Raw genomic sequence first — 27,450 nt, 5'->3', positions numbered from 1 at the left:
GGGGGGGGGAGTGAGAAAACGAGGGGAAAAAAGGCTTTTGGAAGGGTTGGAGCTATGGTGGTGGGCAGGCGGAGGCCAATTTGCACCCTCCCTGAAGCCAACCCCACTTCTCACAGCACTCTCCATTCCCGTGCCCGCTTGCTCTGTGCCAGGTCCCCCCACGGCACCCTCAGGGCCGGATCCTGCCCAGGGCTGCTCTCCCAGCCATGCTCACTCTGCACCCAGCTGGGGCACAGGGGCTGTTTTCCCAATGCAAACCCGCCTCAATCCCAGCCGCCTCGAGGCGCCGGGGAGCCCGGCCGCGTTGATTTTCCAGCGCTGAGCCCCGCGCCCCCCCGGGAGGGCTCCCGACACCTCGCCGTGCCCCGTGCGTGTGTGTCCCCCCGTCCCCCCCCTTCCCCAGCCCCAGCCAGGAAGCACGGATTTTTTCCGAACTGGGAAAATCGGATGCGGGAAGGAGGGGCCGGGGAGATGGATGCACTTTCCTTGTTTTCTTTCGGGGACGGCCTCATCCAGCAGCCAAGTGGAAAAAGACAGTCAGAGCACGCATTGCTCACTGGGCCGGGCGCCAGCAGCTGGGCTGGCCAGAACTGGGGCAAACTGGGGGGAGTTTCCTTGGTCCGGAGGGAGCGGGGAGCACCGTGGCACCCGCAGCCCGTGGAGCGCCCGCCTCGGGTGCCACCCCAGGGTGCTGGGGACCCGACCCGGGTGGCTCGGGCGGCCGCTGGGCACCCGGCGCGGCTGGGTGAGATGTCAGGCGGGATTTCTGCGCCTGTCAGGAACGGATCCCGGCGCGCGTGGGTGGGAAGGGGAGAGGGCTCGGATCCTGCCGACACAGCATGCCTGACGTCAGCGCCTGCCCCTCCGCGGCCCCGTCAGCTCCGTCGCGCCCCGGCCGTGTTTGGTGGCCTGACGGGATTTATGGGTGCTGCCGGGGACGCGGGAGCAATGTCCCGTGTCCCCCTCTGCATCCCAGTTGTGCGGGGCTGGGGGGTCCCGTCCCCAGCAGGCGGGCGCCGCTTCCCTGCCTCCTGGCCTCTGGTCCAACGGGGACGTGGCCCGGCGGGGATGTCCCCAGCGGGTCCCCGCGGGTGGCCGGGGGTGGGTTTGGGGACACGGGAGGGGGGGACGCGGGCTCGGCCGGGGGTGACGGCCTGTCCCTGTGCTCCCGCAGGATGAGTTCCACCCCTTCATCGAGGCGCTGCTCCCCCACGTCCGGGCCTTCGCCTACACCTGGTTCAACCTGCAGGCCCGCAAGCGCAAGTACTTCAAGAAGCACGAGAAGAGGATGACGAAGGACGAGGAGAGGGCGGTGAAGGACGAGCTGCTGAGCGAGAAGCCCGAGGTCAAGCAGAAGTGGGCCTCGCGCCTCCTGGCCAAGCTGCGCAAGGACATCCGGCCCGAGTGCCGCGAGGACTTCGTGCTCTCCATCACGGGCAAGAAGCCCTCGTGCTGCGTCCTCTCCAACCCCGACCAGAAGGGCAAGATGCGCCGCATCGACTGCCTGCGGCAGGCGGACAAGGTGTGGCGGCTCGACCTCGTCATGGTCATCCTCTTCAAAGGGATCCCGCTGGAGAGCACGGACGGCGAGCGCCTGGTCAAGTCGGGCCAGTGCACCAACCCCATCCTCTGCGTCCAGCCCCACCACATCAGCGTCTCCGTCAAGGAGCTCGACCTCTACCTGGCCTACTTCGTCCGCGAGAGAGGTAGGCGCTGCCTGGGTAGCTCTCGGGGAGGGGGACAGAGCCGGGATCCGTCCTGCTGCAGCCGTGCCCCCGGGGGGCTTTGCTTCTCCTTCCCTCCTTGTGCCGCAGGTCGGGGACGCCATGCTGGGGACAAATCTCACCTCCCCAAGCCCGCGGAGAGGAGCCCAGTGCTCAGCACACCGCAGTGAATCCCATCCCACGTGGGTGCCCCCCGCCCCACTGCTGCCCGCGCCTGCCCTCTCCCCCCACCTGGCACCGGTCCTGGCTCCCAGGGAAGGATGTATTGGGGGGTGTGCGAGCGGTCCCCGAGGGTGCTGATGATGCTGGGGACCCAGGGCAGCAGGCGGGTGATGTGGGCCAGGAAAGGACAGCCTGTCCCCTGCGTGTCCCCGGGGATGCTGGCAGCAGTCCAGCAGCCGTTCGCCGTGGCCACCTTCACGATCAGGGCGGGGAAACTGAGGCACGGTGGGCGAGGCAGACGCAGTGTGGCCAGGAATAGGTCCCGAAGCCATCGTCCTCGCTGCCAGCTCCTGGCACCTCCCTGCATGCCAGGAAGACAAAGCTTGGAGCTCGGGGCAGCTCCTACTTTACCCGGGCAGCTTCGCTGGCCCCGGCTGGTGCCGTGCTGGCGCGCGCAGCTCTGCTGGCACCGGGCGCAGGGGGTACGCAGGTGGAGCCCCACGGGGAAGGGACCTTTTGTGGCCTGTGTGCTCAACTTGGGCTGAGAAAAGGTCTCACGGCTGGGTCCCCCCGTGCCCCCCGATGTCCTCCTGCTCCCCGAGGTCCCCCTGCGCTCAACCACAGCCGATGCAGCGAGGGGAGCGCAGGGTGGCTGCTCCCCTCCCGGCGCTGCTGGCGCTGGCCGCGGCCCAAGGACGGATCGTGGCACCGAGGGGGGCTCTCGGGGCTGTAATCCCAACAAAGAGGGTTGAAAAAATCACATCAGGGGCCATAAATCACAGCGGACACGGGTGGATGTGCTGGGTGTCACCCAGGTCTCCCGGAAGCCACCGTGGTCTGCCAGGCTCCCCGTGCCCCCCCTGCACGCCCTCAGGGCGGGTGGGCAGAGTGCTGGAGGGATGCAGGTTTTGGGGTCACAAAACCCTCGTGGCTTTGGGGATGGGCAGGTCGCGATGCCCGGCGGCATCATCCCATAGTGAGCCTGGGGATTGCTCCCCAGAACTAGCACCCTGCGTTGTCCCGCGCCTCGGTGGCCTCTCCGGGGAGCCCCCTACCCATGGGACGCCGCCAAGCACCCATCGGTGTCCGGTGGGTCGGGGAGAGCAGGGCACACCTTGCACCGTGCCCGCCGGGGCTGGATCCTACCCCAGGGCTGGTGTGTGCACGTGTGTGCGTGCACGTGTGCTTGCACGTGTGAGTGCACGTGTGCGTGCACATTGTGCCAGCGCCTCCCGCCCGCGCGCTCGAGGGCAGGATGGGACCCAGCAGGCGCGGCCATTTCCCAGTGGGCGCACTGGGGACGACGGGCGCTGTGCTGGCTGCGGGGCTGCGGGTGCTGCTTGGGGTGGGGGGCAGGATGCAGCATCGGGTGCTGGGCAGTGTAGGGGAGCGTTGTGTGCTTGGCCCTGCTGGGCTGAACTGGGACAGGGCACTGGGCTTAACTGGGGTGCTGCTTGCCATGCGGGGGTCACCCTGCACCCTGTACTGGGCTGGACTGGGAGCCCCCCCAGGCCGGACTGGGAGCCCTGCAGTGGCTGTGCTGCCGGCAGGGACGAGGACCCCGATGACGGCTGCGGTGCCAGCACCGGGGACCCAGCAGTGTGGGTGCCAGGGGGGTTCCCCAGTGGCCCCGCAGCCCCCGGTGTCCCCAGGGGAGGCGGCCGCCCCTCTGCCACCCCCCCACCCGTGACCTTGACCCTGGTGTCTGGGTCCCCAGCAGCCGCAGTCACCTGATGTCTAATTGGGAACACGGCGGCTGTAAATACTCTCTGATAAGGCCTGGCAGCCGCTCACTTTCCCTGTTAAGGTCGCTCCACGCCCCGGTTAAGGGGGACCGGGGGATAGCTGGCAGCGGGGGGGGGGGACCCCGGGGTGCTGCTGGGTGCTGGGCGCTCAGCATTGCCCGGCTCCGTTGCGCACAGACTGCTTCGTGCTGGGCTGCAGCAAGGAGGGGTTATCCGGCCGGTGGGGAAACTGAGGCAGGGAGGGACGTGGGGGGACCCCGTGCCGGGGGGACGCGCGCTGTCCTGGTGCGGGAGCAGCGGGGGAGTGCTGGGGGTCCTTGTGGCCTCGCACGCTCGCTGGGTCCATCCTGCATGCTGCTGCGTGTTCGGTTCTGCGCCCAGCAGCACCCAGCAGCACCCGTCTGCACCCATGCGCACACTCCTGCGTTTTCCCCGCTCCCTCCCGCACGCTCACTGCCCCCTTTGCACTCTTCGCCCCCCCCTTTGCTCATCTCAGCCCTAAGAACCCCCAGCCCCAAACGAGGCCGGAGGCCAGCGGGAGGAGGAGGCTTTGGGGGGGGGGCCCTCACCCCCGGGGGGGCTCCAGCACCCGGCTCCGGCCGCCCGCAGCCCCCCGGCATCGGCCGCAGCGCGTGGGCTCGGCCGCCCGCCCGCGCCCGGCTCCTTTCGCTGCTGTCAGCAGAATTTCCCAGCCGCTGCTCTGGCAACGTGAGGGAGGGGGGGCGGCGGAGGAGGCCCCCCCCCCGGCCGGGCCTCCCTGCTAGGGGAGGCTGGGGAGGGCTGAGCTGCCCCCCCCGCCAGTGATGCCGAGGGCCGGGGCGTGCTGGGGACCCTGCTGCGGTGCCCAGAGGGAGCTGCACGGCCCCCGTGTGCTCAGTGCAGGTGGGGAAACTGAGGCACAGGCGAGGCTGGGGAGGGCAGGGTCCATCCCCCACCCCTCACAGCCCCTCTGCAGACCCACGGCACGCTGGGTGCTCCCTACAGGGCTGGGTGCAGGATGGGTGCTGGGGTGGGTGCAGCGCTGCAGCCAGGGCTGGGTGCAATGCTGGGTGCAGAACTGAGTGCAGGCTGGGTGCAGGATGGGTGCAGGGCATTTGTAGGGTGGTTGCAATGCTGGGTGCAGATCTGGGTGCAGGGCGGGTGCAGGGCCAGGAGCAGGGCTGGTTGCAGTGCAGGGTGCAGGATGAGTGCGGGACTGGTGCAGGGTGTTCACAGGCTGGTTGCAAGGCTGGGTGCAGGCTGGGTGCAGGGCCAGGAGCAGATCTGGTTGTAGTGCAGGGTGCAGGACGGGTGCAGGATGCCTGCAGGCTGTGTGCAGGCTGGGTGCAGGGCTGGTTGCAGTGCAGGGCGCAGGATGAGTGCAGGACGGGTGCAGGGTGAGTGCAGGGTGTTCACAGGCTGGCTGCAGGCTGGGTGCAGGGCCAGGAGCAGGGCTGGTTGCAGTGCAGGGTGCAGGCCGGGTGCAGGATGGGTGCAGGGTGTTCCAGGCTGGCTGCAGGCTGGCTGCAGGCTGGGTGCAGGCTGGGTGCAGGGCTGGGCTCTGCACACCGCAGTGGGGGAGGGGTTGGCGCTGCAGCCCAGAGCTGGGTGTGCAGCGGAGGGGGGGGGGGGGGGGGGGCGAGGGGGGGGGGGGAAGCTCGGAGGTCGCTGGTGAAAGTCAAAAGCATTGCAGTAAAATGGTAATCAATCTCCCCAGTCGATTGTGCCAGGACCTTCGAAGCATTACGGAGAGATTCCTCCCAACTGCTCCCTACGGCAGCAGCGTGCGGGGGGGGGGAGGGGGGGGGCTGTGCTGCAACCCTGCAGCCCCATCTCCGTGGCCCCCACCCCGACACCCCACCCCTGCACCCCCAGGTACTGGGAGCACGGGGAACCAGGAGAACGGGGCCCCTTGCACCCTTTTGGGGTGCTCCGGGATGGGGGGGACCCCGCAGCGATGGCCCCAGCAGGGCGGGGGGGTGCAGGGGGCGCCTGGGCTCTGCCCTGCCGTGAGCTTCCCCCAGCAGTGCCCTTTGGCTGAGCCCAACGGGGCGAGCAGATGGGCGCCGGGGTGTGGGAGGGGGGGGGTCAGGCAGCGAGCCCGGGAGTGGGGGGGCACCGCGCTCCCCCTGGCACGCTGCAGCGGCCCCCCCAGGCCTGGCAGCCCCTTATCTCCCCTCCCCAGCCCGGCGAGAGGCAGATGGCACCAATCTGCCGGGGGAACCCGTGCCAGGGCGCCCGGCCCGAGCGTGCCCGCTGCCCGCTGCCCGTGCCAGGCTGGCGGTGCCAAGCGGCCGTGCAGCACCCCCCCGGCTGGAGGAGCAGGCGTTACCCCCCCCGCCCCAAGCAAAAATATCAATGGGGAGGCTGTCGGGGTGCGCAATATTTGGAGTCTGCCTTTCGCAGACACACATGGGGCGCTGGCGGGCAGGTGGGCCCTGATAACCCCCCCCAGCAGCCAGATAAACACACACTCCCCCCTCTTAGCCCCCCCCACCCCCCCCAGCTCCAGGTATCGCTCCCCTCGCAGCCAAACGGATGGGGGGAGCCGAGGCTGAGGTCCTGGAGATAGGCAGAGCCCTGAGGCTGGGAGGGGAGACGCCCCCCCACACCCCCAAAAGTGCACAATGTTATTAGCCATCAGAGAATCTCCAGGCTGCGGGAGCTGTGTTTTGGAAAGTGGACGGCAGCGTAGGGAGGGGCACGCGGGGTGGGGTGCTGATCCCAGGGTTCCTGTCCCCGGCACTGTCACCCCCCCGGGGGTGTCCCCATGGCAAGGGCCACGCTCCCGTCCCCTCTCCGTGCCGGTGCCCGGTGCGGTTTTGGCGCGCGGAGCTCCTGGCTCGACGCACCCTTGGGAGGTCAGGGCGTCCCCGGCACCCCGCGGTGCCCGGCCCCGTGTCCCCACATCCCCAGGGGCAGGGGGCTCTGCCAGCATCCCCCCGGGCCAGAGCGAGCTGCGGGCACAGCGTCACCAGCGCACCGAGCTGCCCCGTGCTCAGCGAGCGCAGCCCTCGGGACCTGGCACCGGGTGCGAGGGGAACGTCCCCGTCCTCGGGCACGGCGAAGGGACCGAGCTGCTGGCCGTGCCGCTCGTCGCCCGATGAATAAAAGATGAACGCCGTGCGTCTTGCCAGCACCTGCCGTCCCCCGCCTTGGCCACCCGCCGTCCCCCCGCGCTGGCAAGCGCCGTGCCCTCCCCGGGGCCGCAGTTGCCATCCTGGCCGGGCGCCTGGCTCCGTGCCGCGCTGGCGAGGGACAGCTGGGGTGGCAGATGCCAGCGGCTCTCCTGCCCCCGCCGGCGGCCGTGGGCACGGGAAAGGGGAGGGGACAGACGCCGCCGAGCCCCCGTGCCCGGCTGGCACCGGCAGCTGGGGCCAGGGTCCCCCCCCCAGCCGCGGGAGGGATATTGCCACAGTGCACTGGGAGCAGTGCCCGGGGGGGCGTGTGCATGGGGGGGGTGTCACAGGGAGGTTGGGGGCACAGGCGTGTTGGGGGGCTGTGCCGTGCCGTGGGGCTGTCCTGTGGGGCTGTGCCATGCCCTGGGGCAGGGGCGAGAGGCCCAGGACAGGTCAGGGTGCAGCGGGTCTGGCTGGGAGGGGCAGCAGGGGCAGTGCTGGGGGCCAGGCCAGGAACCCTCTGGTCCCCCCCGGTCATCACCCTTCTCCTCCCTCGTTACCCTCTGTCCTGCCCTCCGTTCATTTTGTTTTTCTTTCTTTCCCTATTTTATTCATTTTCCTTTCTCTTTCTTCTCTTTCCTTCTTTTTTTCATTCCTCCTTTCTTTTTTTCTTTTTCTTTTTCTTTTTTCTTTTTCTTTTTCTTTTTCTTTTTCTTTTTCTTTTTCTTTTTCTTTTTCTTTTTCTTTTTCTTTTTCTTTTTCTTTTTCTTTTTCTTTTTCTTTTTCTTTTTTTTCTCTTTTTTTTTTCTTTTTTCTTCTTCTTTCTTTTTCTTTTTCTTTCTTTTTTTTCTCTCCCTCTCCCTCTCCCTCCCCCTCTCCCTCTCCCTTATCTTTCCCTTTCCCTTTCCCTTTCCCTTTCCCTTTCCCTTTCCCTTCCCCTTCCCCTTCCCCTTCCCCTTCCCCTTCCCCTTCCACTTCCCCTTCCCCTTCCCCTTTCCCTTTCCCTTCCCATTCCCCTTTCCAGCCGCCAGCCCCACACCAGCTGAGGGAGGGGGCACCCCGACCCCCCCACAATCTCAGGGGACCCCCCCACCACATCCCACGTTGTTGCAGGGCAGGGGGACAGACAATGGGGCTGAGCCCCCCCTCCCCTCACTCCCCCAGCCCCATCCCTTTGTCCGCTGCCATCTGTCCCCGCTGTCGCTGGCTGTGGCCCAGCCACGTCCTAGCTGCCCTCGGTGGGGGCCGGGTCCCCCCCGCGCCCCCCCTGCGCCGCCGCCGCTGTCTCCCCGCTCCCGCAGGGGTCGGCCGAGGACAGGAGCTCGCTCCCAGCGCGCTGGAGCTCGCAGGCGCCGGCCGCTTGCCTGGGCCAGCTGGCTGCAGCCGGCGAACGTGGCAGCGGGATGCGTCCCCGCCACCCCCAGTCCTTGGGGGGGACAACTCCACCCGCTCCCCCCCACAGCACAAAAAGATTGGGGCCCCGCGCCCTGCTGCAGGGTGGGGGTGGTGGTGGTGGTGCTGGTTGGGGGGGGGGAAAGCTCGGGCTGAGACCTGGCAAACTCATAGCACCCTGGGGGCTGCAGGTGCTGGGGAGGCACTGGGGGGTGCTGGGGGGGGTCCGGTGCCCCCAGCCCACGAGGCTGAGCTGGGATTTAGTGCGGCACGTCGGGGGGGGGGGGGGGCGTTACGCAAAGGAGGTTACACAAGCGGGGCTGTGCCGGGGTTTACATAAGGGGCGGCGGGACGGGGAGAGCTGCTCAGAGCAGTGCGAACAACGGGGGGGTCGCTAGGAGGGGCGGGGGGAGGGGTCCAAATCACCCCCCCACAGCCTCTCCACAGCTCCATGGTGCTCAGGTTCCCACAGGCAGCCCAGTTAGGCTGTTCACTCTGGGCCCTACTGATGCCCGCTGCGGTGGGTTTGGCCAGACCCACCTGGGAGCAGCGCGGTTGGAGATGCTGGGGCCGCTCTGCCACGGAGGGAGAGAGGGGGACGGGGATTAGCCCCCCCAAGGGGAAACTGAGGCACAGAGCAGGAGCCTGGAGCACGGGTGCCCATCACCCAGCGGTCCCAACGCCCCCCCCTCCAGCCCTGAGCATCCCCCAGCAACCCCCAGCCTCCGCGCCTGCGCCCAGCGCCGCTGCCGGTAACACCGTGCCCTGTTACCGTAAGCGCTCGGGCACGGCGCCAGGGCTCTCCCGCAGCCTGAGCCAGGGCCTCAGCCCTGGGGGGGAGCCCGGCCGGCGGGGACCCCCCCTGGGGACAGCCCCGGTTGGGGCCGCCAAGCCCGGGGGCTGCCGGGGGGGAGCCTGTTCCCAAGCGGCGGGGCCGTGGGCAGGGAGCCGCTGTGGGGCCGGGGGCACCCTGCCAGCGCGCGGGGCCGGGGCGGCCGTAATTCAATGGGTGGCACGGGGCCAGGCTGCCAGCGCGCCTGGGCAGCCCTCGCTGCCCCCCCACCGCTCACCCCCCCCTCCCTGGGCATGCACTTTTCTATTTTTAAGAGGACGAGCTATTGACCTGTTTGGGCACTGAGATCTCGGTGCAGCGCGGCAGGGCGGGGGGGCGGGGGGGGGGGGGGACACGCTGGCACTTAACCCCTTCCCCATGGCTCCCCACTGATGGGCAGGGGGTGCCCTGCGTGTCCCCATCCTGTCCCTGCTGCCCCCACACCGGCGACCCCGCCACACCCCAAGGTGGAGGTGCGGGGTGGGAAAGCCCAGCCTGAAAAAGGGGGTCCCAGCACCGACACCTGGGGGGGGGGTCACGTAGCGGGGGGCACCTCCCCGGCGCAGCCGAACTCCGTGCCGGGTGCAGGTGGAGCAGCCCCAACGCTTGGGGATGGGGGACCCCCCCCCCCAGCCCCCCAGAGTCCCCCTGGGGGGGGCCGAGCGTCGCGGCGGTGGCTCCTTCGCCATTTTAGCGAGCGTTGGCCGGCGGCAGGCAGCCGTCACATGGCGGTGAGAGCAGAGCTTGGCCGGCCGCTGCGCCGCGAGGAGGCAGCCAGAAAAGTGCTGGCACGCACGCCCGGCCGCACCGCCGCGGCCCCCAGCAGCTGGGCGGGCCCCGATCCCCAAAGTGGGGTGCGTTTGGGGGACCCCCCCACACCTCCCCGCACGGGGCAGCACCAGGGTGGTGGGCAGTGAGCAGGGGCACCCCGATGTGCTGACACTGGGTGAAGCTGAGCTGGTGTAGGGTGCGGGGGCACGGGGGGGGTCTTGGGGAGGGAGGAGTCCTGGGGTACCCCCGGGGGGACAAACAGGGCTGGGATGGGGCGGCTCGGGGTGGGCGAAGGACTGCGTGGGGCATCTTGAGGGTGCAAAGGGCTGTGGAGGGGTTGGCATGGCCAAAGGGCCAGGGAGATGTCGGGGGGCCTGGGGGGAGCCATGGGGGCACCTTGGGGTGAGGAAACTATGGTCACAGGGCCACGGGGGGCGTCTTGAGGGGGCTGTAAAGGCCCACATGGGGCATGCCGAAGAGCAAAGGGCCGGGGGACGCATCCTGGGAGGGGAGAAAGGGCCCACGAGGGGCATTTCGGGGGGAGCAGGGGCTGTGGAGGGGTCAGGGCCCACAAGGGGTGTCTTGGGGTAAGCAGAGACCATTGCGGGGGGTCTTGGGATGACCAAGGGGCCATGGAGGTCATCTTGGAGAAGGCCCAGGGCCCACGAGGGGCGTCTCGGGGTGAGCTGAGCACCATGCGGAGCACCCTGCACCTGGGTGCAGGGCCCAGGCCCTGTGGGTGCTGTGGGATGGCCGTGAGGCTGCGGGCGGTGTCTGGGGGGAGCATGGGGCCATGGGGGGCATCTTGGGGTGACCAACAGGCCCCGGGAGGCACCGGGGGGCATCACGTGGAACATCCCCAAGCGGGCCTCAGGCCTCGGGCCTCAGGGGCACCTCTCGGTGACCGAAGGACCCATGTGCGGTGTCTTGGTACGAATCAGAGGCCATGGGAAAGGTCTCAGGGGTGGGGAGAGCCGCACCGGGGCGCTGGGAGGCTCCTCAGGGTGAACCGGGGCAGCGGGGGGCACCTCAGGGGGCGTGGGGCCGCGGCACTGGGGCTGTAACCGCCAGCCGCCGCCCCGTGCCTTGGCCGGGCTCCATCGCTAACCACTTCCAGAGCCACTGCGAGATTTGTTGTTTTAAGCGGCGAGGAGGGGCCGTGTCCGGCCCGCGGGTGCCCACGGGCGCACAGGGGGGTCCCTGCCGCTGCCCCCTGCCCCGGCTCGCACCCCTGTGCTTGGGGAGCCAGCTCCTGCCTGGGTGCACAATGGCTTTCCAAGTGGGAATATAAAGGGAAGAAGGGGAAAAAAAAAAAAAAAAAAAAGAAAAAAAAAAAAGGTTGGGGGGAGCCAACCCCAAGCTCGGTGCTGGGGGAATTTCTGCTCCCTAAAATGGCTGCCTGGAGGAAGCCGAGCGCGGGCAAGCGCTTGGGCATGGGGCGGGATGCGGCGTCGGGGCGGGATGCGGCGATGCCGCCGGCACAAAATGGCTGTCGGGCGGGCGCAGGGAAAAAAAGAAGGGGGGGGGGGGGAAGGCTGGAAATTGGGGAGGGGAGGGAGACAAAATGGCTGCGCCCGGCATCGACGCCAAGTGGGGGTGTCGGGGCGGGGGGCGGTGCGGTCCTGCCGCCCGTGTGGCTTCGCCGCGGTGGCCAAAAATAACCGAGCCGGGAGGCGCGCACACGAGAGGCTGGGGGGGCGAGGGCGAAAAAAGGGGGAGAAAATAAAGGAAAGAATTAAATGAAAAAAAAAAAAAAAGAAAGAAAGAAACAAAACGCCACGGCAGGCTGGCTGGCAGCGGCGGGCCGATGTGTTTTGACTGCGCTGTTTGGATTGTCTCAGCCTTTTCCCGGCATCAGCCAAAGCTGCGAGAGCGATGCCGAAGGCCAAGGGATGGGAGGAGGAGGAGGAGGAGGAGGAAGGAGGGGGGAAACGGGGAAAAATTTGAAAATAAAAAAAAATAAAAAGCCGATCGCCAAGTGTTTGGAAGGGCTCCGAAGGCACCGGGGATGCACTCGAAGTGTGCTCCGTGTGCCGGGGTGCGGCGGTGGGTTTGGGAGGAGGGATGCTCCCGAGGCTGCTGGCAGCGGGTCGGGGCTGCGGGGCTGCTGAGCTCAGCGTCTGCGCCGGTATTTTTAGATAAGACGCGCGGGCACGCGGGGCAGGGATGTCACCAAGGATGCTGGCCGTCCCCCAGCCTCAGGTCACGGCCCTTCGCCGGTGAGGGTTTGGCCGTGGTGGGGAGCATCGCCTGTAACCCACACGGGGCCGTCCCCAGCCCCACCACCGTGGGGCCTGGTCCCCATCTCAGCAGGGCCTGCAGGGAGGGGACAGGCTCCACTGGTGGTAGGTGACGTGCCAGCTTGGTCACATCCCCAGGACGTCCCCAGCCAGCCTCCCCGTGCCTCAGTTTCCCCAGCAGCTCACCCTGATTTTCTGTCTTGCAGATTCCGAGCAGAGCAGCAGCCCCCGGACGGGCATCGGCTCGGACCAGGAGGACAGCAAGCCCATCACGCTGGGTAAGTGAGGACACGGCGGGGACGTGTGGGGTGCCTGCGGTGCCACCACCATGGGGTGTTCATGTCCTCCTTCATGTCCTGGGTGGCTTTGCGGCCAAAATGAGGATATGGGAGCAGAGGGGCCAGGGCTCAGCACCCCATAGCTGTGGATCTACAGGGGACACCAGAGCCTGTCCCCAGGCCACTGCAGCATGGACGGCCCTGAGGACGCAGATGGGAGGCACAGGAAGGGGTGGGGGGGGTCACAGCTCAGCCCCCCCCCCCGCTCCCACGGGTGCCCTGGGGAGATGTGGGGGGCACGGGGGCAGCACCGGGCCCCCTACCCCCTCTCAGCGCCCTCCCCTCTCTCCTGTGCAGACTCGACAGACTTCCAGGAAAGCTTCGTGACCTCGGGGGTGTTCAGCGTCACCGAGCTCATCCAGGTGTCCCGAAGTGAGTGCCCGGGGACCCCCAGAAACAAACAAACAAAAACCCTTCTCCAGCACCGTGGTGGCACTGGGGCGGGTTTTGGGGTGGGCTGGGGGGGGACACCAGTGCCACCATGGGGTGATGCCGAGCCCTTGCTGACACCATCCTCTCCCCGCAGCACCGGTGGTGACAGGCACGGGGCCAAATTTCTCCTTGGGGGAGCTGCAGGGCCACCTGGCCTACGACCTGAACCCCTCCAGCACGGGCATGAGGAGGACGCTGCCCAGCACCTCCTCCAGCGGGTAGGTGCCGCGGTGCGATGCCAGGACCGGCCCAGGCACAGCCGCGCGCTGCCACGCCGCGTGGGACGGCGCGGGCAGGTCAGGTCCTGCTGCGTGCGCTGCGCCCCGACGGCAGCTGCCAGCACCCATGGGTGCCCATGGCACGGGCTGGGGGAGTGGGCGAAGGAAAGGGTGCATGTTGGCTGCCTGTCCCCGTGCCACGGTGCAGCTTTGGCATCACAGCATGGTTTTGGCACCCCGGCACATTTTGGGCACCCCAGCACAATTTGGGGATCCTGGCACAGTTTTGGCACCCCAGCATGATTTGGGCACCCCAGCACGGTTTTGGCACCCCAGCTGCACTTTTGGTGCACTGGGTGCTGCCGGCTGCAGGGCTCAGGGTGCATCACCACGGGCACGGCACAGCTCAGCCCTCTGTGGCTCCGTGTCACCCCCAGGTCAGGAAGTGGCAGGGGACCGTGGCACAAGGGCAGGATGGGGCCCGCATGGCTGGCTCACCGCTGCAGTAGTGCTCCAGCTGTGTCTGTGTGGCAGCACGTCAGCGAGGTGCCGGGGCGCAGGGTGCCACAGGGGGGACGGGGAGGCAGGGGACACGGCCAGCCTGACCCTTCGCTGTCCCCAGGAGCAAACGGCACAAGTCGGGCTCCATGGAGGACGACATCGACACGAGCCCCGGGGGCGAGTACTACACCTCCTCCAACTCGCCCACGAGTAGCAGCCGCAACTGGACAGAAGACATGGAAGGGGGTAGGTGCCGGGGGCTGCCTCGCTATAGGGGCTGCTTTGGGGCACCAGCAGGCCGGTGCTTCCCTGCGGGTGCTGTCGTGGTGCTATAGGGCGGGCACCCCTGCGGAAGCACAGGCGCAGCGCCTGTGCCATGGTGCTGCTATGGGCCCCTCTGTTTATGCACAGCCTCTCTATAGGTGCCCTGGTGCCGCTATAGGCCCCCCTGTTTAGGCACAATCACTCTATAGGTGCTGTGGGGTTGCTATAGGGACCCCCATTGAGGCACAGACTCTCTGTAGGTGCCGTAATGCTATTATGAGACCCCCCCCCATTTAGGCACAGCCTCCCTATAGGGCCAGCCCCACACTGGCCTCTCCCAGCCCCACGGCTGCCGCGCTCGCTGTGGACAGATTTCTTTCTTGCTTTGCTTTTTTTTTTTTTTTTTTTTTTTTTTTCCCTTTCCTGTCTAGACAGCCCCAATTAGCTGTTCATTAAGAAAAAGGGGGGGCCGGGGCGGGCTGGGCTAATTAAAGCGATGCTGCGGGGCTGGCACGGCGGCTCCCACGCCCCAGGGTGCCTTCGTGGGGCTGCAGGCGGCGGAGCCCCCTACGCTTTTATCCCACCATCCTGCACCCCCGGCAACGGGGCAGGATCCAGCCCAGCCTCCACACCCCACTGGACCCCATCCCGTGGCCGCAGGGATGCTGAGGAGCAGGGCTGGGGGCACGGAGCCTGTCAGAAAGCATGCAGGATGCTGGCAGAAAGCAAATAAATGGGAATTTGGGGGGGTGAGCCGAGCAAGGGAGTGTGTGCAATGCGAGAAAAACTGTCCCCAGATGGGGTTTTAATTCCAGAGAGGATTTTTCCTGTTGGTGATGTTTCTGGGTATTTGGGGGCTCAGCCCTTGGGGTCGGACCCCCAAGCCTGCTGTGGGTCACTGCACTGCCCTCCCTAGGAGCTGGGCTGTCCCAAAGATGGGGCCAGCCCCACAGGAGCCCCCAAGGCCCCATACATGCAGGGGCTGTGCCCTGTACGTGCCAGAGACTGTGCCCTATGTGGTCTGGGGACTGTGCCCCGAATAGGCCAGGGTCTGTGCCCCATATGGGCTGAGGACTTTGCCCCATCCTGATCTGGGCCTGTGCCCTGTATGGTCCCAGGCTGTGCCCCACGTGGACCAGGACTGTGCTCCATACGTGCTCAGGACCCACTCCGTGCCCCCAGGGCCGACACCGTGCCCCACAGAGGCCAGTGGGAGGGCAGGAGGCCGCCGGGGCCATGCACACACGTGTGCGCCGGCGTGCACGGGGTCCACCATGGTGGCCTGATCCCGGCAGTGGCGGGGGGGTGGCGGGACGTGCTCAGCCGTGGCCGGGGGTTTTACGGCAATCCCGTACTGGATGTTCCGGGAAATCCTCCTAAACGAGCGTCTCAGACGGGGCTAAACCCATTAACGGCGCCTGGGCCAAATGGCCAGAGCTAAAGCTGCGGGGGGATTAACCCGCCAGCCCCCGCGCCCGCCTGGCCCTTTAGGGACCGGGGTGTCCTGCCCCGGGCGAGCGTGGAGCCCCCCGGGCGCTGGTGTGGGGTCCTGCCCCACGTCAGGGGGTGCGGGGGGTCCCTGGGCCCACGGGCACCGTGGAGAGGGGGAGCCCAGCCCCACGCACACACATGCATTGCTCTGTGCACACAGATGCACACTTGTATGCACAATTGTGCACACAGGTGCACGTGCTATGCTGATGCACATGCATGAACACACGTGCACGTGTGCACACTCACGAATGCACAGCATTGTGCTGATGCACACGCACGCATATGCACACGAGCTCATACACATGCAGATCAGCGTGCAAATCTAGGCACACACCTGCACACGCATGCACAACTGTGCACACAGATGTACGCACACTCGTGCTGAAGCACATGCATGCACGCCTGCACACGTGTGCACACACATGCGGATCTGTGTGCACATGCATGCACACCCATACACAACTGTGCACGCGGCCGAAGCGCACGCAGACACACACATGCGTGCACATGCGTGCGTACACAAACACCCGAATGCACACTGCACACAGGTGCACACAGGTGCTGGTGTACATGCACAGCCCCCTGCACACGTGTGTGCACGTACATGCACACAGATCCCCGTGCATACCCAGTGATGCACACCCACGTGCCGGTGCACACCCACCCACACACCCCCAGGTGCTCTCATACCCGTGCACCCCTCATGCACCCGCACACCCTCCCCAGGGTGCCCCCCAAACGAGCCCAGCACCCCAAGGCCGGGCACTTTGGGGGCGCGCGGGCCGTAACGCCTCCCCCTGCCCCCCCAGGCATCTCCCCCACCGTGAAGAAGACGGAGATGGACAAGTCGCCCTTCAACAGCCCGTCGCCCCAGGACTCCTCGCCCCGGCTGAGCAGCTTCACGCAGCACCACCGTCCCGTCATCGCGGTGCACAGCGGTGAGCACGGGGCCAGCGCGGGGTCGGCGCGGGGCTCAGAGACCGGGGGCTCCCGGTGACGCCGCCCGTCCCCTCTGCCTCTCTGTCCCGCAGGTATCGCTCGCAGCCCGCACCCTTCGTCCACGCTGCATTTCCCCACCACCTCGATTCTCCCCCAGACGGCCTCCACCTACTTCCCCCACACGGCCATACGGTACCCGCCTCATCTCAACCCACAGGACCCCCTGAAAGATCTCGTCTCGCTGGCCTGTGACCCGTCCAACCAGCAGCCCGGACCGGTAAGGGTCCCGCACCCCGTCACCATCACCATCCCCGCCGTCGGGGGTACCCCCGAGGGGAACGCGGTCTCCCCGAGCATCGTCACCCGGAGGCAGGGACGCGCGGTGTCGGGGGGCTCCGCCGCCGCCGCACGGGGCGGGGGTTGGGGGCTCTGGTGGCAGCCGGGTGCCGGCACCCGGTGGTCAGGGCTGGGCGGCTCCGGACGAGCGTCGGCGTTGGTTCGGTGCGCGGGTGGAGTCGGCGCACCTCGTTTCTCCGGCGCTGGGGCTGCGGTCCCCTGGGACCTGCGGGGCTGAGCCGTCACCTGGGGCTGGGGACGCGGGGGACAGCGGGGTGTCCGGCCGTGGATGTGACCGTCTCCGGAGAGGCACCGTCTTGGAGTGCGCCCGGCAGAGCGCTGGGCCCGCCGTGCCCCGGCCGCCTGCACAGAGGCTGGTGACCCGTCGGCCCGCCGCTGCGCCGCGTCCTGCTGCGTCACCCCGGGGTGGCAGGGGCCCGCCGTGCTGCTCTGCGCCTTCCCTCACCCTGTGCTCCCAGCACCCCGTGCACCCAGCACCCTGCACACCCAGCACCCTGCACACCCAGCGCCCTGCACACCCAGCGCCCTGCACACCCAGTGCCCTGCGCACCCAGCACCCTGCACACCCAGTGCCCTGCGCACCCAGCACCCTGCACACCCACGCCCTGCACACCCTGCACCCCATGCACCCAGCACCCTGCACACCAGCACCCTGCACACCCAGCACCCTGCACACCCAGTGCCCTGCACACCCTGCACCCCGTGCACCCCGCACCCTGCACACCCAGAACCCCATGCACCCAGCACCTTGCACACCCAGCACCCTGCACACCCAGTGCCCCGTGCACCCAGCACCTCGTGCGCCTAGCACCCTGTGCGCAGAGCACCACCTGCACCAAACACCCTGTGCAACCAGCACTGTATGCACCCCACACCCCATGCACCCCATGCACCCAGCATGCCATGCACCCCACACCCCGTGTACCCAGCACCCCATGTAACCAGCACCCTCTGCACAAAGCACCCTGTGCACCCAACAACCTTCACAACCCCACACCTGTACACCCAGCAAACCAGGCAACCCACACCCCGTGCTCCCAGCAGCTTGTGCACCCAGTACCAGTGCACCCAGTACCCTGTGCATCTAGCACCCTGTGCACCCCATGCACCACACACCCAGCCCCCCACGCACCCCACACACCCCATGCACCACACACCCAGCCCCCCACGCACCCCACACACCCCATGCACCACACACCCAGCCCCCCACGCACCCCACACACCCAGCACTGGGCTCCTTTTGTGCCAAGGCCAGGGGCAGGGGTGGCTTTGGTCCCTCCTGCATGCCGTGCCTCCGTACCCCATTCCTCCGTACCCCGTGCCTCCATACTCGGTGCCTCCATACCCCGTGCCTCCGTATCCTGGCTCCGCCACCGGACGCAGAGGGTCTTGAGGACCCCCTGCCCAGCACCAGCAAGGCCTGATGCCAGGGTGAGGGGCACAACCGCCCTTCCCCATGCAGGGGCTCAGGATCGGGCTAGTTCGGGATGGATTCCAGGCCGGCGGGGGGGGAGCAGCCTCCACCAGGCTCCGCCACGGGGAGGCTGCAGAGGAGCCTTCGGAGGCCGCTGCAGCGGGTTGCCCCCTCCCCGCTTCCAAGGGGTCCCGCGGCATCACCCCCACCCTGTCCCCGCTCCGTGGCTCTGCTCCCCCCGTGCCAGGGCTCGCCGGCGCCGTCCGCTCAGGGCTGCTCTGAGACCCACCAAACTCGTGTCACCGAGGGACGCTCCGCGCCGCGCAGGGCCCGGCCTCGCCGCTGCCGCCTGTGCCTCCCTAATGGCTTTTGCTGTTTGTTTTTTGTCTGTGTTGTGTCCCCAGTTAAATGGAAGTGGTCAAGTGAAAGTGCCCAGCCACTACCTGCCCACGCAGATGCTGGCGCCGCCACCTCCCCCTGGCATGCCCCGGTTGGCCGTCTCTCCTGACACCAAATCCACCACGACAACTTCGGAGGGAGGGACGACCTCACCGACGTCACCCAGTAAGCACCCCCGCGGCGCCCACCCTCCCGCCGGCCCCCTCCTCTCGCCACCCCGGGGTGCTGCCGGAGGCGATGCACGCAATGAGTTTGCTGGGTCTCAGGCAGGGCGGCGCGGGCGCTTCGCCCGACGTCCCCCGGGCGGGCTCGGAGTTGGTCCCAGGGACCGGCACGAGCCCCGCGTCCCTCCCGGGCGGCCGGCGGAGCGGGACGGGGCAGCAGAGCCGCAGCCCCCAGGGTGGGCGCAGGGGGGAGGCTCCTCGCCTCTCCCTGCCTCAGTTTCCCCAGCGGTGCGGTGCTGCGGGGAGCGGTGCGGCGCCAGGCTCTGCGCTGGGGCATCGTCCTCTCATTGCCATGGGGGTCCAGGAGTGCTTGCAAAGCCCCCCGAAACCTCGACGTCAGGCTTCGTTAGCAGCGGTGGCTGACGAGCTTGGCTCCCCTCCGCTCCTCCTCGGGGGGCTGCAGCGCCTCGGGCAGGAGGATTTTGGGGTTGCCTCGGGGCACATGCTGCGGCGGTGGGACACTGTGCCACCGTGGCGCTGCATGGGGTGGGGAACGTCCCCATCCCACTGCGCCCAAGGGACACCCCCGGTACCCTGTGAGGCCGCGTGTCCCCAGCAGACACGGCGCCAGGTGCCGCCAGCTGGAGCGTGGGTGCTGAGTTTTGGTGGCGTGAACGCATCAAACCCCGGCCGACGTGGAGGGAACGGTTCAGGACGGCATGGCCCGGCCAGTGACGGGGCCATGGCACGGTGAGGGGACCGGGCAGTGCCAGTCCCCGCCCCGGGCTCAGGAAGGACGCACTGGGAGTGCTGCCTGTCCCCAAGGGGGACGGGGCCTCCCGCCACCACCCGGCCTCCATGGGGCTCAGTGGGGTCCCAGTGCCGGCCCCCAGCTGGGGGGATGTGGCCAAGCGACGCCGGCAACCCCTGTCCTGACGCCGCAGAGCCTGCGTGGCACAGGGGCACCCGTCCGTGCCACGGCAGGCACCGCGCGGCACCGTGCGGCACAGCTCTCCGGCACGGCCCGCGGGGCCGGGGACGTCACCCGGCCACCGGCTCCGGGTGCCCGGGACCCCCGTCCTGCAGCGGGCAGGGCTGGCCCGGGGGGCTGATGGCGGTGCCGCCCGCAGCCCCGTTAACGAGCTCTCGTTTGTTCCCCAGCCTACTCTGCACCAGGCACGCCCCCTGCGAACCGTTCCTTCGTGGGATTAGGACCAAGGGATCCTGGGAGTATCTATCAGGCACAGGTGAGACGGGGGGGCTGCTGGGGGGACCCTCCTGCCCTCGCCCCGGGCAGCACCAACCTGGCATCGCCGCTGTGGCACCGCCGCCGTGGGCATCGCAAGCGTGGGCATGGCAAGCGTGGGCACTGCCACTGTGGTTGTTTCCCTCGTGGTCATTTCTGCCGCGGGCACTGCCGCCGTGGGACTCTGTGCCGTGGGCATCACCGCCGTCTCATCGCCACCACGGGCATCCCTGCTCTGGGCGTTGCACCGCCACCACAAGCATTGTCACCGTGGGCATTGTCACCGTGGGCATTGTCACCGTGGCGTCCCCCCCACGGGCAGCTCTGCCCTGGCCATGGGGGTCTCCCGGTGACCCCATGGGGCTGGGGCTGCCCCAGAGGCACCCCGTGCCAGGCCACCAGGCGCCGCCAGTGCCTCGCAGCCAGAAAGGGTCCCCAGGGTCCGTGCCGTGCCCACGCCTGGCGCCTTGCCGGGCTCTGGCTGCGCCCCACGCGCCACCACGGCACAGCTGGGTGCCCACAGCACCGCTGAGCACGAGGGACACCGGGGGGGTCCACGTGTCCCCCCTCCAGGAGGGCGCGGGCACCCCGCCGTCACCCGGCTGTGCCCACCAGCTGCTTGGGGCATAGTGGGATGTGGCGTGTGCCTGCCCAGATGCCGTTAATTAGTGCTGGGCAGTTTTTAATCCGTAGCTCGCGAGCTGGCGCGAGCGAGGCAGGCACTGCCGGCGGGCCGGGTCAGGGGTCCCCACGCGTGACACGAGTCGGCCTCGGCTGGTCGCTGGTCTGGCTGCTGCGTGGGGTGATGCCACTCGGTCACCCCGGGGAGGTTCCCCTCTCGGTCCGCACCCCTCCATGTGCCCACGGGGTGCAGCAGTGTGCCGGGGCGGCGGGACGGGGTGGGGATGGCGCCGTGCCAGGGGCACCCGTGGGTGCTGTGGTGTGCGCGCTCAGGGTCTGCGACCGTGCCTTGGGGCACACTGGGGTGCTGTGCCACAACAAGGGGGCGTGACCCCCCCACAGTGATCCCCTGGGGCACCGCGGAACCCCCCAGGCTCCAGTGGGGTGTCCCCATCCCACGCAGGGTGCCCGGTCCCCGCACCTCCTGCAGTGCCCCGTCTGGCGCCGACCACAGCCTCCGCCCTGCCTCAGTTTCCCCAACTCCACGCATGGGCACAGCGGGGTCCCCCCAGCCCCCTGGGGGTCACCGCCAGGTGTTCGCGGTGTCCCTGTCCTCCTGTCCAGCACTGGGAGCTGCCGTGTGTCCGGTTGTGGAGTGCGAGGTTTGTTCTGCGTGGGGAAACTGAGGCAGGGGGAAACAAAGCGGTGTCCGGGGAGGGGCTGTCCCCAGCCACGTGCCACCCACGGCAGGTCCCCAAACCCGGGGAGGTCTCTCCGGTGGCGCAGAGTTGGGTGCTGGGGTGCTCGCAGGTGTGGGGTGGGTTTGGGGAGCGTCGGAGAAGGGCTGGGGGGGACGCAGGAGGCACCGGCGTCCCTGGCCAGGGTGGCTGAGACCTGGCGCTCTCGGGTCATGTATGGCGGGGCCGGGAAGGGTTAAGGGAAGCGGAGGCCCCTGAGCTGTCTCGTTGCCAACGGAAACCAGACATGAGGTCATCGGGGATGAACTTGGACTTGGGGCGGCCGGAGACAATGGGAGGGCGGTGGGGGGCCGGCAGTGGGGCTGGAGGGACCCCCGGCCCTGCCACCCCCTGCGCTGGGGACAGCCGCTGTCCCCAAAGGGGGCGAGCCCCGGGGAGCATCCCAGCCTTCGTCAGGGCGAAAACGCCACCAAAATCGCCTCGGGGTGTGGGGCGGTGGTGGGGAGCCTGGGGGGGGCACGGTGTGAGGGTGGCTTCCAGGAGTGACCACGGCGGGGACGTGCGGGACCCGTCCTGCTGCTGGGGCCGGGGAACGCCGGGCACGGTGCCACGGGGACCCTGGGAGGGGGACACGGCACCGGGGGTGGGGGGGGGGATCCTGGCGCAGCAGGGAGGTGGGGGGCTCGGGGACACCCTAGCAGAACGAGGACATGGGGTAGCAGCACGGCGGGGACGGTGGCACAGGGGACATCGGACGCGGTGCGGTGACGCAGGCGGGCGCAGCGGGACAGGGCTGCGTGGCGAGGACGTGCCGTCCCCAACGTCTCCAGATGGGGAAACTGAGGCACGGGGAGGGTGGGAGGGGGGCGCATGCTGGCACGGAGGCCCGGGGGCTGCCGCAGCCAGGGGGCACGGCCCACGGGGCACAGCACTAACGGCGCCTCTCTCTTCTCTCCGGCAGTCCTGGTACCTGGGATAACGCAGCCGTGCCACCCCTTCGCCTCCCTTCTCCTCTGCTTTAGGCACCCTGAGAGGAAAATCCCCGTCCCAGAGCACCAGGCCCAGCCTTTCGGTGACGACGGAGAGCACGAACTAACGACGACGACGACAAGCAAAACCCATCCCGGAAGGAAAGAGAGAGGGAAAGGAAGAAGGAAAAGGTTCAAACTTTTTTAAAAAGGAAAACAACAACAACAACAACAACAACAACCCACACACAGAAAAAAAACAAAAACAAAAACAAAAAAAAAAAAACAAAACAAAACAAAACAAAACAAAAAAACACCCTACAAGGACCTTCCCCCCCCCCGGCGACGCATCCACATCCGATTTGCCAGAAAAACAAACAAAAACCGAACACTATTTGCCCCGCCGGCCGGCCCCGCGGCGAGACCGAGCCCGAGACCCGACGCAGCTCGTGACAGCGATGCTCCCGGAGCAGCAGCGGGGCCGCAGCCCCGCTCGCCAGAGGGCTGTTTATGCAAAGTTGTCTTTACTCTTTCATTCTTGCCTCTATGTGAGTAGAAAAGAACAAACCCCCCCGCGCTGCCCTCCTCCCCCCCGGGACCCCCATGCAGGCTCTCAGGGGGCCGGGGGGGTGGCGGTGGCCCTCGGGGGAACACGTCCTGACGGCGCCTGCGGGACGTGGCCGCGGCCGCGCTCGCTGTCTTGTGGCTCCCAGTCCGATGCTCCGTGCCGTGGTCGCGCCTTGCGGACGGGTGATGCGGTGACGGGGTGACGCGGTGACGGGGTGACGCGGTGACGCGGTGACACGGTGACACGGTGATGCAGTGGCGTGGTGGTGCGGTGGCGTGGTGACACGGTGATGCGGTAACGCGGTGGCCAGCGTGGCCTGGCAGGAGGTCTTGCAGGAGAGGGGCTGGGGACAGGGGGACACATGGGCAGGGCTGGGGACCTGTGCCAGCGGTGGCGCCCCGTTACCCACGGGGACACGGCGTGGGGACGCTCCCCCCGTGGTGTGACACCGGTCACCCGTCTTTGTGCAATGCCTTCGTCGCTCCCCACAGCCTGTGTCCCCGCGTGTCCCCACGCGTCCCTGTGTGTCCCAATGTGTCCCCACGTGTCCCCGTGTGTCCTTGTGTGTCCCGGTGCCTGGGGGGGGGGGGGGGGGGCAGGGCTGTGCCGGGGTGTGCGTCCGTGTGTCCAAGCTATGCATTCCTGTGGACAGGTACCATGTGGACTTGCGACGAGAGGGTTCGATTGTGTTGCACATTTTGTAGGAAATGCACTTTTAAGAGGGAATCTTAAAAAAAAAAAAAAAAAGAAAGAAAGAAAACACACAAAAAAAAAGAAAAAATCACAAAAAAGGAGGAGGAGGAGAATGAGGAGGAGGAAGAAGAGACGGGAGCCCCCGGCACTGGCTTGCTGGGATGGCTGGCTTGTTGGTTTTTTGTTTTTTGTTTTTTTGTTTTTTGTTTTTTTAATTAAAAAAACGATGGAGAAGAGGAGGACGAGAGTGAAGGTGACCGCAGAGCCACTCCCGGAGCCCCCCCACAGAGCCCCCGCCGTGCCCCCGGCCCCAGCCCCACCACGGGGGCACCCTGCCCGCTGCTTCAAGTGCCTCAATTTCGCCGTGGCGCGGCGGGGAGGGCGGCAGGGGCTGGGTCCCGAAGGAGCCCCCAGTGCTGGAGCATCGCTGTGCCAGCACCAAGCATCGCACACCGGCACCGAGCATCGCACACCGGCACCGAGCATTGCACACCGGCACTGAGCACTGCACGCCGGCACCAAGCTTTGCACGCTGGCACCAAGCATCACACACCGGCACCGAGCACCGCACGCCGGCACGGAGCATTGCACCCCGGCGTGGAGCACTGCAGGCCGGCACCGAGCACCGCGCGGTGACACCAAGCATCGCATGCCGGCACCGAGCTTTGCACACCGGCCCCAGTGTTGCACGCCAGCACCGGAGCATCACCCGTTGGCACCACCGGAGCACCGCACATTGGCACCGGAGCGTCGCTGCGCCGGCACCAGGGCATCGCCACGCAGCGTCGCCCACCGGCACCGTCGCCGTGCCAGCACCGCGGTGAGCATCGCTCCATCGGCACCAGTGCGTTGGCACCAACGCATCGCTCACGGCGAGCACACGAGGAAGAGCCCGGCGGTGGCCCCGTCCCACGGCGAGATGTCACCGCGCCCAGGAAGGGGACGTGGGGACCGAGCGGGTCTGACCCGGCCGCGCCGCGCCGCGGGCAGTGCCTTAGAGCAGGGGACCCGGCACGCGGCACCCGGAGACGAGCAGGGGCTGGCGAAGGCCCCGACGCCTCCCGCAAGGTGACGGCACGGCCGCGGGGACACCGGCGCGAAGCCACCGAGGGATGGCCCAAGGCCGCCGCCGGCACCCCGTGGGGCACCCCATGGACCGCCCGCATCCCGCACCTGCACCCGCACCCTGCTCGCCTCCCCCGGCCCCCCCTGGCCCCCCGCCACCCCCCCAGAGCATTTACACCCCCCCCCCAAGCAGCCCCGGGATGGCCCAGCGAGGCCAGATCCTGCCCGCCTGGGCGCAGCGTGGCACCGTGGGGAAAGGGCTGACGCAGGAAATCCCGGGGAAAAAAAAAAAAAAAAAACAAAAAAGAAAAAAAAATGTGAAACACACACAAAAGACGATGAGAAGAAAAGCCACAAACAACAAAAAAGGAAAAAAACAAACAAAAAAAAAAAGAGAGCGCGCTTGGCGGAGAGGGAAACTTTTTTTTTTAAGGATATGAAAAAAGAAACACATGAAAAAAAGACAAAAAAAAAAAAAAAAAGACAAATAAACTGCATGGTGCTTTAACAGGATCTCGTGACCTGGCTCAACCCATCCGTGGATGGCTGATGCTGTGCATGGCAGACTGTATTAACCGGCTCTACCTTCCCCCTTCAGAAAAGAGAAAAACAAAAAAAAAAAAACAAAAAAAAAAATCTGTATAAAAGAAAAAAAAAAGCGGTAAAAAAAAAAAAAAAAATCCATGTTTTCCTAATTTGCACGAAATTTTATACCACATGATGTGCCTTGCCTTCGAAGACTAAGTATTACCAGAAACGGTCTCACCGCACAGGAGTAGCTGCATGCCTGGGGCTCCCCGCCGCAGGGGGGCCGGGGGGGCCCGGCCGCTCGCCGCCCGCTCGCCGTCTGCATGTCGTGTTCTTGCGTTGGGCCGCGGGGCCGGAAAGTCCCTTTTTCTCTGTTTTTTTACCGATTTTGTTCCCCCCCCCCCGTAAACGTCTTCCAGTTGTTAATGCCGAGTGCGCCCTGTACGAACACACCGAATATGCAATACCCCTTGGGCTGCGGCTCCGGGGGGGCCCGGCGGCCGGGGGGGCCAGGGGCTGTGCGCCCCTTCGCTTTGCCTCTTTTTCCTTCCTTTTGTTGTTTTGTTGTTCGTTTTTGGTTTTGTTTTTGTTTTTAATTATTTTAATTTTATTTTTTATTTTTACGTTTATTTTTTGCTTTCAGCAACCAAAGGCGGCGAGGAGGGGGGGGCGGCGGGATGCTGGTGGGGACCCCCCCCCATGTGTGTCCCCCCCCCCCCCCAGTGTGTCCGGGCGAGGCGTGAGGACGCAGTCGGGTGGGAGCTTGGGGGGGGGGGCATGGGACCCCCCCCCCCCCCCCTTTATACGATGCGAAATGGGGCTGGGGGCCGCCAGCCGGGGGGGGGGGCTGAGCCCGGCTGCTCTCGTGGCAGGAATGGAACCGTGTGAATGTAGCTGTGCCCCCCCCCCCCCCCGGGGACACAGCCCCCCCAGCCCCACCGGCTTCATCCTTGGGGAGTGGGGGGGGGTCCCCTCCGGCCGGGCCTTTGCAGCTCCCCCCCCCCAAGCCGCGCGCACCCCTAAAAAATCCAGAATTTGCCTTAAAAACCCACGCGGCCGAGGACCGATGGGGGTCGTGACGAGCCGGGGGGGGGACGACACGGGGGGGGGGGTCCTCGCTGCTGCTTTGCGCTGAGGAGACGCGGTCGGGTGTCGTGGCTCGGTCACCCGTGGAGGGGGCAGCGGGGGCCCCGGGCGCTGGTCGGTGCAGATCGGGGAGGGGGGGGGGTCAAAATTTTTTTTGGGGGGGGGGCGGGGGGGGTCCCGAGGAGCCCCCCCCCCCCCCCCCCCTCCCGGAGCTGCACGGCGCGGTGTTGGTTTCTGCAAGGACAATGCAACGCAGGTAGCGGTAGTTTTAGCGTCGAGTTGAGGAAAAAAAGAAAAATGGACGAAAAAATGGAAAAAAAAACCCGTGAAAATTGTAAAAAAAAAAAAAAAAAACCTAAAACCTAAAACCTAAAAAAAGGGGGTTAAGGATAGAAAAATTCAGTTTAAAGCAAAAAAAAAAAAATGAGGAAAAAAGCATTTCTCACCCGTGACCGGAGCGGAGCAGCGGGGGCAGCGCGGCCCCCCCCCCGGCCGGGCCCCCCCAGCCCGCGGGGCGTGGGGGGGGGGGGCGTGGGGCGCGGGCGCCCCTCGGGCCGGGGCCACGCGCCGTGGGGAATCCCCCGTGGGGTCCTCGGATCCCCCCCCCTCACCTCATTGCTGCCTTCGCCTGCGTGGAGGGGGGGCCTGCACCCCCCCCCCAAAAGAAAAAAAAATTTAAAGACCCGCCCTCGGCAAGAAAAGCACCTTAGAAAATGTTAAAAAAGGCAAAAAAAGCAAAAAAAAAAAAAAAATCACGGACTCACCCCCCCCTCCCCACGCACCCCGACCCCCCCAAGGAGGGAGGCTCGGTCCGGGGGGGGGGCAGGGAGCTCCCCCCCCCCGGGATATTTGCACTGCTCCGCTCTGCGCTAGGGGCCGCATCCTGCCCCCCCGCCACGGCCCCCAGCCGAAGGGAATATGCAACCCCCCCCCCCCGCCCACCACCCAGTCTGCCGGGGGGGGTCTGCTGGGGGGGGGGCCGGGGGTGGGGAGGGGGGGGGCCGACCACTAATTTTTATTATTATTATTATTTTTGAACCGTTCGCCGTGATTTTTTTTTTTTCAGCCTCCCCCCCCCCCCCCCCCCGGGGTGGCCACAATCAGCTCCGCCGGGGGGCGGGGGGGGGGTCATCGCGGGGTGTCCCCTCCCCGGGGCTTGGGGACAATTTTTTGGGGGGGTGGGGGGGGGACAATCCCGCGCCGCCACAAGCCCAGGTCCCCACGCCCCGGGGCTCGCTCCGGTTCTCATGCACTACAGTCCCCGAGGGGGGGGTTGTTTTTAGTACTCGTTTGCGTTGAAAAAGCGTTAAAAAAAAAAAAATGGGGAAAAAAAATACAAAAAAAAAATCAAAAAAAAAAAAAAGAAAGAAGTCCTCGTGACCTATAAATAAATCCCTGTACATATATATATATACCCACATATATATATATGGGGCCGCAGGGGCGGGGGGGGCGCGGGTCCCTGCGGGCCGACACGCAGTTAAGGTACTTTA

At 66.8% G+C, this 27,450-nt stretch overlaps 1 protein-coding gene across 7 annotated transcripts in view; it reads left to right on the top strand.

Moving 5' to 3' along the window:
• NFIC (nuclear factor I C) overlaps positions 1-23,949 on the top strand; it is a 40,595-nt gene extending 16,646 nt beyond the window's left edge. Inside the window, exons 1-11 of one of the 7 annotated variants that reach the window (XM_035568133.2) lie at positions 562-745; positions 1,175-1,706; positions 12,171-12,242; positions 12,600-12,674; positions 12,829-12,952; positions 13,575-13,699; positions 16,021-16,149; positions 16,243-16,427; positions 18,326-18,485; positions 19,646-19,731; positions 22,011-23,949. In XM_035568133.2, the coding sequence (XP_035424026.1) occupies positions 1,289-1,706; positions 12,171-12,242; positions 12,600-12,674; positions 12,829-12,952; positions 13,575-13,699; positions 16,021-16,149; positions 16,243-16,427; positions 18,326-18,485; positions 19,646-19,731; positions 22,011-22,028 (1,392 nt within the window). In that variant the 5' untranslated portion in view covers positions 562-745; positions 1,175-1,288 and the 3' untranslated portion in view covers positions 22,029-23,949. Of the gene's footprint in view, positions 1-561; positions 746-1,053; positions 1,102-1,174; positions 1,707-12,170; positions 12,243-12,599; positions 12,675-12,828; positions 12,953-13,574; positions 13,700-16,020; positions 16,150-16,242; positions 16,428-18,325; positions 18,486-19,645; positions 19,732-22,010 lie in introns of those variants that run through there. The other 6 variants (XM_035568131.2, XM_035568132.2, XM_035568134.2 and 3 more) reach the window with 6 other exon arrangements.
• The last annotated feature ends 3,501 nt before the right edge of the window (positions 23,950-27,450 follow it).

Source organism: Cygnus atratus, chromosome 26 (genome assembly GCF_013377495.2).
Source record: "Cygnus atratus isolate AKBS03 ecotype Queensland, Australia chromosome 26, CAtr_DNAZoo_HiC_assembly, whole genome shotgun sequence".
Lineage (NCBI taxonomy): Eukaryota > Metazoa > Chordata > Aves > Anseriformes > Anatidae > Cygnus > Cygnus atratus.
This window is presented reverse-complemented; position numbering and strand designations above follow the sequence as displayed.